General features: G+C 33.1%; 1 protein-coding gene and 1 pseudogene across 1 annotated transcript; both read left to right on the forward strand.

The window, feature by feature from the left end:
- Window positions 1-4,327: 4,327 nt before the first annotated feature.
- LOC101439697 (olfactory receptor 4Q2) lies at window positions 4,328-5,293 on the forward strand. Its single transcript, XM_012518364.1, has one exon. The coding sequence runs from the start codon at window positions 4,328-4,330 to the stop codon at window positions 5,291-5,293; it is 966 nt and encodes a 321-aa protein (XP_012373818.1).
- A 3,777-nt stretch (window positions 5,294-9,070) lies between these two features.
- On the forward strand, window positions 9,071-9,561 carry LOC101438415 (FUN14 domain-containing protein 2 pseudogene; annotated as a pseudogene).
- The last annotated feature ends 343 nt before the right edge of the window (window positions 9,562-9,904 follow it).

Consider the following 9,904-nt stretch of genomic DNA (forward strand, 5'->3'; position numbering starts at 1 on the left):
CTGGACTCTCACAACATCACCTGCCATCTTGCACCAACTCGTGGCAACAGATTTTGGGTGAGGAAGTACCTCTTAGGGTACCTGGCATTGAACTCTTTAGCCTTGAGACTATAAGCTTCTACCACAAATAAATACCCTTTATAAAAGTCAACTGAATTTTGGTACTGTGTATCAGCACCTCTTTGGCTGACTAATACACTTACCCTAGGACTGAGGTGTTCAAACCTTCGTACATATTCAACAGAAATGAAAATTTATATCCATCAAAAAATTATGTGCAGTAACATTTGTAAGTTTTATTTGTGTTAGACAGAAACAAGGCACAAACCAAATTCCAACAACAGTAGATTGTGTGAGTTAATCATACTATATTCATATAATGGGGGCAATGATAAAACTCTTTAACAATAAAAGGTACAAATCCTGAAAAACACAGTAAAAGAATAAACTTCACTGCCATACTAAAAAGACAAATTTCATTGCTGTACTGTTAAGTGAAAATAGTCAACATACATGGAGAAATAGTTTATATTATATAATCCCATTTTTATAAAGTTCAAACAAAGGCAAATCTAACTAAAAGTGATAGAAGACTGAAAAGAATTTAAGGGACACTGACTGAGAAGTGGCCACAAGGAAGCTTTCTGAGCTACTACTATTAAAGTCCTTTATCTCAAACTGGTTAGAGGTTTACATAAGCAAAAATTCGAAGAGTTTTAAATTTTAAATATGTGTGCTTTACTGAATAACATATAAACATGCAAATTATGTACATGCATGGACACACAATAACTGAGGCTGGGAATAAATATTTCAGCATTTTCAGCATGTAATATTATCTAAGCACTAGTGCTTCTTTATATTAATAAAGAAAATACTATAAACACCCAGTAGGTAAAGTGACAAATTATGTTGAACACACTATTTTCTGAAGAAAAATTATATGACTGATGAATACCCAAAAAGTTGCCCATTCTCACTAATGATGCTCATTCTCACTGAGTCAAATGAAAATTAAGATCTCATTTTATTCTTCATACTTGCAGGGTTAAAATAAAATAAAACAAAAGCAAAGATAAACATTACCTAATGTTAGAACAAGTGTGGAAATAGGGCAAAATAAAATTTTCACAGCAATATAAATCAGTACAGCACTTTGTGGAACATTTGTCTCAGAAATTGAACTTTCAGGCTTATATCCCTGACAGTTACTGAGTAAACGTCTAAGGAACTATGAGCAAAATTGTTCATTGCAGCACTATTTCCTTTCCAATGCTATGGTAATAGAAATAAAAGATAGGCAATCTAAATGCTAGCATCAGTAGAATATTTATTTCATTGTATCATATTCATTCCTTTGAAGTATTATGTGTCTATTCAAACAGATCTGAATACGGTACATGAATGAATATCCATGATATTATTAAGGGATAGAAGAGCCTTGTAGAAAATTATGCAGACATTAGAAGTATAACATTTATTACAATGATCTGATTTTGAGGCGAAAAGAAGCTTTCTAAACCTCATTTTCTTCATCCCTTTCTTCCTCTTTCCCCACACATACTTGCACCCAGTGATGTTGGTAAGAAGGTGAAAGTGTAAAAGGGATATATTGTATTTTTACTTTACATAAATCCTAACGTTTAAAAAAAAGAAAATGAAACAAAATCTAAAGTCAAAACCCCTTATTACAAAAGTCACTCCAGATGGAGGAAGCAGCACAAGAAAGGCACATTTTGCCAAACTTCCCTCCGTGGTCCGTTATCTTTCTCATCACTCTAAGCCCTGTGGATCAGTGTAGGCTCTTATCTCTTTTCATTAAATCTCAGCATACATTTTTACAATTATCATATATTTTTCCCCCTATCCATCAAATTTTATAGTTTCATGCAACTATCACCCCAACACACTAGCATTTTTGTGTTCCATCATTTCTGGTAAAAGTTTGTGAATAATTTTTTTTAATGATTCCCTAAGTGATTTGGGTAGGACTATCTGAATCCCTAAGTCCCTGAACATCAAAATTTCCTAATAATGGCTACAGTAACCAGAGACTTTCATCTATTTTATCTATCTTCCTGACTCTGAAGGTTAGTTCTATCGTGTTAGTGTGACAAGCATCTGTGAAGGCAGAGTCTAAAAATCTATGCTCTACAGGCAGAAGGTATGTAATTTGACTTACAGTCTGTTTCATTGAATGCCTTTCAATATTCTTCTTTCATCTGTACTCACCCATTTGCTACAATTTTCATCCTTACCTCAGGATCAGTATTTAATGCTAATTGTGGACTTTATCATTTTTACAACAATTTGTATGTACAATATTATACCATGTATGTAAATCAAATAATGCATTTTAAAAGGTCTTTAAGAGTACATAACTAAAATTAATAGTATCTACCTCTTGTTTTTGGGAAAGTGATTCTTTTCTTCATGATTTTTGCATCTCCAAATTTCAGCAATAATCATACTTTCTTTTGGTAATCACAAAAAATTATAAATATGAAATTTAAGTAAATAGTGGAAATCTCTTATAAAACATCACCTTGAACAACTTGCATTTTCAGAAGATCTAAGGTTATTTGATGTTATACCTAAAGAACAGTCATTACTCTCACAACAAGTTAAAATTATAATTGTGATATTTTGCCTGAAATTTAGTTACTTAATAAATTATAAGTTATTTGCAGAAAAGGAAAAAATTCCTAATATTCAAAAAGTTCCTATAAAAATAACTGTTATTTATAAAACCTGTGACTAGTCTTAATTACATGCATTCACAGAGAGCTATATATTTACCATGAATACATTTGAATTCTTTGTTGAAACTTTGAAATGATAAGCCACTTAGAAAAAGTCCTAATTCACAAAATCAACATCTAATAATATTTTGTTATCTTTATCTTCAGTCTCACATATTTCTGAGCATAAATTTTATCCTATCTTAAATATAGTTTATATTTCACATCTGTCTTTTTTATGCAATCATTTTTTATGTTAAGAAAGCTCTTCTGAAATGTCATTTTAATAAAGTAGGATTTAAATTTTGGAAGTTTTTAAATAAAATTTCTTAACATTTCTAATTATAAAAGACTATATAATAAATGCAATATTAATATTTACATAATTGTACTAAGGAAGATATATATGTTCTTTAAAATATTTTTATTCTTGTTGATTTGGTTAATTAAGTGTATATAGTTCATGGATTTAAAATAGGCATAAATGATAAAAGGATAAAGAAAACTCTCCAATATCTAAACTTTATATTACTAAAAATATCTTAGTTTCTCAAAATGTAGTTCTGTGTGTGGCAGCACTGGCAATGAGTCTTGAATAAATAAAAATCATCAGAAATGCCCACGGTTCTCAGTAAACAATCATTCGTTTCATCTCATTCATTAGTGCTTTCCAACCATTGCTTACATGGAGATGGATAAAATACACACAGTCAAACAAACACAAGAATAGCTCATTTTTATTCCATAGAAGAAATTTTTTTCACCTAATTTGATACGATAGTCAAGAGTCATTCAAATGTAAAAATAAATGCTTTATTATCCTGCTTGGATCAAGAAAAACATAGTTTTTGTCTATTTGTCCACATATATGACTTAAGTTTAGAAATATATAATAATAATAAATTAGACAGGCAATCAAGAAACTTAGGTAGGGGTCAATGAGTTAGCCGTAAACCCAAATTGAAATGTGTTTCTTCCTAGTCCACTTGCAGGAGTAGAGATTCCACAATAATTAATTGGTAGAATAAAAGCACAGGGCTATTACAGCAAACTAATATCTACATAGTATGATTTCTAATTCCAAATAAAACCTCTATTCACTGGAAGCTTAAATTTTGCCTGAAGTTTTACCATTAAGATTTATTCTTTTTCCTAAATATTTTCATTAAAAAAAAATATACTGTCTCAAGGAAATGTAACAAATTGTTTGAGACAATGTGGAAAAGAAGAGAGAAAGAAAATCATGATTAATGAAAGAGAGAGATGAATAAAGTCAAAGTTAAATGGCCAGTACTAGGTGACTTCACATTTTTACAAATCTTGGTCACTTCATCCTGTTTTAAGATTAGAACTTGTAGGAAAAATTATATAATTATATATATAATTTTTATATGGAAATGTATGTATCAACGAAGGATAAAGTGATTTCTTCCACTCATAGATGGGTTTGTAACTTAGAGGGAAAAAGTATCCCTTTTGAAATGGGTAACTTCTCCCATATGATGAAAAATATCTCATATCAACCCTCTTTAATCTTACTAATGCCTCATTGTTTAATCCCTTTGTTCTAGGTGGAACAAAGTCAGATGGACAAAAACCAAACAGGAGTTACAAAAGCATTTGTACTGGCAGGCTTTTCTGAGACTCCAGCTATTGAGGCAGGGCTCTTTGCATTATTCCTCATCTTCTATGTGTCCACTTGGCTGGGTAATGTCCTTATCATGGCCACAGTGGCCTCTGATAACCACCTGAATTCATCACCCATGTATTTCCTTCTTGGAAACCTCTCTTTCCTTGACTTATGTTATTCAACAGTAACAACCCCTAAGCTTCTGGCTGACTTCCTTGATGATCAGAAGCTTATTCCTTATGACCAGTGCATCACGCAGCTCTTTTTCCTGCATTTTGTAGGGGCGGCAGAGATGTTCCTTCTCACTGTGATGGCCTATGATCGCTATGTTGCCATTTGTCGTCCCTTGCACTACACCACTGTCATGAGTCGAGGTTTGTGCTGTGTGTTGGTAACTGCTTCCTGGATGGGAGGATTTGTGCACTCCATTGTCCAGACAATTCTCACTATCCGTCTGCCTTTTTGTGGACCAAACCGGGTGGACAACTTCTTTTGTGATGTTCCCCCTATCATTAAACTTGCCTGTGAGGACACCTTTGTTATTGAATTGCTAATGGTATCTAATAGTGGGTTGATCTCCACCAGTTCCTTTGTGGTGCTGCTTTCTTCTTACACAACTATTCTTGTCAAGATTCGCTCCAAGGAAGGAAGGCGAAAAGCACTCTCCACTTGTGGCTCCCACCTCATGGTAGTAACACTCTTTTTTGGGCCCTGTATTTTCATCTATGCTCGACCTTTCTCCACTTTTTCTGTGGACAAGATGGTGTCTGTGCTCTACAATGTCATCACCCCCATGCTGAACCCCCTTATTTATACACTACGGAATAAAGAGGTCAAATCAGCAATGCAGAAGCTATGGGGCCGAAGTAGACGTACAAGAACAAACTTTTTGAAGGCAGAGAATCTGAGGTTAAAACATTAACTTTTCACTAATGTATTACGATAAGGTGGCCTTGTTTTTTATATTATTCAACTAAATCATAATGCTCCTATTTCTGACCTTATAACTGAAATTACACCATAACTACATAAACTTCTTCGATACTTTTAATCTGCCTTTTGCTCCCATTTATTCTTTGAAGCAAATCATTTCTGTTTTCCTATCAGTTTGTGCTCTTCACTTCTATCCATTCATCTAATCAAATTCTATATCATGAACTCTTTCCATTTGTTCTGCCATTACAAACTGATACAAGTCACTCTTCTCAAGCTTTCAGGTCAGATTTTCTTTATCTTGATGTAGGTCTTTTTTTCCTTCTCAGTTTTAGATTATTCTGACTAGATTCTTGCTGTAAATTGAGAAAAGGATTAATGAATGTTTCTTATACTCACTAAATATTTAAAGATTTCAGCTAAATGAATTAGAGTGAATTTGATTTATATGACTGTGCAACAAGAAACTAATTGGGCACATCAGTCTGCATTTTTATCTCATCATGCTACTTACTAACATCGAATAGTGTAATTGAGAGAGCAATTTCCTAACTGTGGATTCAAATGTACCTCACTGAATTAGAAAACAAGTGAATCTGTACAATTCCTTTAAATTATTGGATCCCTAGTTTCCTCTTTTGTAGCATGAATAGAATGATGCCTATCTCTAAACACTAAATATGCCAATCAATGTAATTGTGTGTAACTCGGTGTCTGGGTCACAACAGGGCATAGCAATTATTCATTTGTTACATTTTATTTTTTCAGTGACAGAAAGATATGGATAAGGAATTTGGAAGTAGTTAATTTGTCTTCTACAACAACTGTATGATCTACTGTAATTTATTTGTGACGGTTACTGGAAGATGTGGAGAAATGAGTTCAATACATTTTCACCTTTTTCAATTTTTAGGTGCAGTTTTATTTTCGTCATCATAATCACCAATAAACCATCACTGACTTTAGTTTTATGCCAAGAGTTCTAGTAAGACTAATCCAAACCCCTGGTAACTATATACTGAAATGTTATAATTAACATTTAATTAATTATAATTAATATAATTATATAATTATATAATTATAATTGTTATAATTAACAATCTAATTAACATTAGATTGACAATCAAGTTTAGAATAAATACATATGAAAAATAAAAATGGGCTATTACGTATTTTCCTTTTCATCGCTTTTTTAGTCAATGGTTTATAGAAGCATTTTCAGCACCTAATTTGTGTGACATATAGAAACCAAGAATATTTGTTACATTCATGGGAGTATAAAGTTTTGTTTTTATTATCTTTATATTCCCAACAACTACCGAGGTGTCTGAAATAAAGGATTCAATAAAAATATATTGAAAGATTGAAAGAAACGTTTAGATCCTTTCCGGAAGGAGCTATTTTAGGATTGTTTTCTCTTCGCAAATCTGGAAAGATAACTTGCAAACTGGGACATTTTTTGAAGACCATCTTTAGGTGAGGCCAGATTGAATGAGAGCAGGTCTTAATCTAAATAAATGAAATCCTTATAAGCAGAGGAAATTCATGTATGGTTAGTTAGGAGAAAACAGAAGAGGATACAGAAACAAACGGATAACCATTTGAAGACACAGAGATCGAGCTACTACCAGAACGCTATGACTCCAGACATTGAGCAACTAAACCACTGCTCTTTAAATCAACCAGTCTGTGCTTTTTTTAATAGCAGCCCTGCCAAACTATGAAATAACTTTTCACCATTTTGGAGTAAGATAAGGTATATGAGATACATAAAATACATAAGATAAAATCATTATTCTTATGAAATATGTAAGAGACAGCTATAAATTCTATAGCATAAATTAGAATACATGTTCAATACAAGAAAACTCTCTGGAAATAGCTATATTAAAATAGTGGTGTTTCTTGTGTATAAGTAAATACTCAGAATTGTTAACCATCAAAAACTTTAAATTGTTTTTTTTAATCCTTTCCAATGGATGTATACATTTATAATACAACATTAGTTGCTTTGATAAGTGAAATACAGGTTTATATTAATAATACTGAGACACAGAGTTAAGGGATTTGTCTATCGTAACACATCTAATGACTGATATATTACCATCTCAACTCTAATGGCTAACGCTCTTTTCAAATTAAATATGTATCTGATATCACAAGTTTTGACATCATTGGTCAGAATATGACACTTTAAATTTATAATGAAATTACAAACAATCCCTAATATTTCTTTCACTTAACATATCAACATTTTGTTTTTCATTCATCCACATGGTGAATGTGGGATTCTGGTCAGCAGAGACTTTCTCATTATTGCAGTCATTAATGGATCCAAATTGATGATGGCTCCACCTCAAAATGTGATTTCATTATTGTTGGGGCTGAGGGTAAAAAATGTTGTGACTCTCACACTGGCTTTTTAAATATCTTCTCCCATTACATTGACCAGCTGAAGGGCATTAATAAATTCATTAACTTGGAATAGACTGGAAAAATCTGCATTGGCCAATAATTATTAAAAATGTTAAATTTATTCTTAAAAATTTTCCACAAAGATAACTTACATTAGTGAATTCTTTCCATAGTTAAGGATGAAGTAATGACAGTTTTTCACAAACCTTTTCTGTGAATTAAAAATACCAAGTTTATGATTAAAGTCAGCTGTAAATGAGCATGCATCAAACAACAGAGCTGCAAATTATGTAATGCAAAAATCAATAAGACAGAAAGAAAGGGCAAACAAATATAGAATTATGATTGAAAATGTTAAAACCTCTTTTATCACGTAAGAGAACAAGAAAGAAATTCAGCAAGGATATAGGCAGATTAAATAACACCATCAAACAAGAGTCCTAATCATCATTATAGAACACATCATCCAACAGCAGCAGAATACACATTCTTTTCAGGCACCCGCAGGACATTTACCAGATAGACAAAATCCTGGGTTGAAAAGCAAACCTCCACAAATACATAATAATTGAAATGAAGCAGAGTGTGTCCTCTAACTACAAAGGACTCAAATAGAAATTAGTATCAAGTGAAATAAAACTATATTAAGCTTGAATGAAAATGAAAATACAACATATCAAAATTCAATGTACAGAGCAGTGATGTACACAGGCCATTACACATTTTGTTAAAACCTATAAAATTGTTCAGTGCAAAGTATAAACTGTAACACAGACTATATTCCATGATTCGTAACAATGCTTCAACATGTATTCATAAATTGTTAACAGATGTACCATTAGATGTCAATGTGGGAAAGTGTGTGTGTGTGTGAGGGGGGAGGGATACAAGGGACTCCCTGACATTTTTGATGAAACATTTATGTAATTTAAAGCTTCTTTAAGAATATAATTTAGAAAAAGAATAAAATGAGCAAGGAAAAAAAAAAATCCATGGCCCAAAGATAAAGCAATGCTGTGGAAGAAATTCATAGCACTAATGCTTACATTAGAAAAGTAGAAAAGTCTAAAATCTGTAATCTAATTTTCAACCTCAAGAATCTAAAGAGCAAAGTAAACCTGAAAACAGCAGGAAGAAATTATATAATAAATAAAAGAAGCAGTAAATGAATTGAAAATAGAAAAACAATAGATCATATCAATTAATCAAAAAGCTGTTCAAAAAAATCAGTAATATTGATAAATCTCTAGCAAGAGCTCCTCCCCTAGAACATGGAAATGGAAACATCTGCTGAAGCCACTTCACGGCAAGAGAAACTATGGCGCACCTTGTCACATGTCCCTGCGCAGAGCCTCTGAGGGTGTCTTCACTAGACGAGGTCATCGAAATGGCCGCGCCCAGTCAAGGAAACTGAACGAAATTTGGTGTCACTGGACCTTGCAGAGTTGGCTTAAAAAAAGCAGCCATGGTGGCACAAGTTCTTTGGGCTGGAATCTGGACCCTCTGTTGTACAGTGTGGTGAGTTACCTGATATTTGGAGGTGTCAATGGATGGTGCACAGTTATCATATTCCAGAAGGTTGGAAAGTTGGCTGTAACAGCTGTGGGAGATGGATTTTTTTTTCTCCTTCAGTTTGCAAACCATACTGGGTATATCAAAGTTGACTGGTAGTGATTAGAGAAGGATATGAAAAAAAAAAAGGGAGCATCTGGAAATCCGTAGGAGCCATCATATATGTACTGAAGTCAAACACAAAGCTGAGAAGGTGGTATCATTTGCGGTGAAGAATGTTCTCAGTACTAGGGAATTTTTGAAAGTTTTCTGCTTGGCAGGGCATCCTAAGGAGGATGACTTCATTTGCCTCATTCCCATCTGTTTGTTTTTCTTCCATCACTCATCAGCAAGTGTCAGTTGTGTTTGTCCAGCCAGCAGCCTCTACACTCCATCATAGAAGTTTCTCCTTCTCCTCTTCTCTCATACCTTCCTCCCTGTGGTGGCAGATTTGAATGATTTTCTGTAGGCATCTTTGGGTATAGGCTAACTGTTTTGACCCTAATTTGAGCTTGATGGTGTTGAAACAGCCAATAAACATTACCATACACTCCCTACTTGGTTAACCTGTAGGTGAGCAAGACTGTTTCTTTCCTCCCTATATATGATACTTACCAGAACACATCACAAGATG

Source organism: Dasypus novemcinctus, chromosome 3 (genome assembly GCF_030445035.2).
Source record: "Dasypus novemcinctus isolate mDasNov1 chromosome 3, mDasNov1.1.hap2, whole genome shotgun sequence".
Classification (NCBI taxonomy): domain Eukaryota; kingdom Metazoa; phylum Chordata; class Mammalia; order Cingulata; family Dasypodidae; genus Dasypus; species Dasypus novemcinctus.

Coding starts and splice junctions, on each gene's coding strand:
- LOC101439697 (XM_012518364.1), top strand. CDS start 4,328: ATGGACAAAAACCAAACAGGAGTTACAAAAGCATTTGTACTGGCAGGC.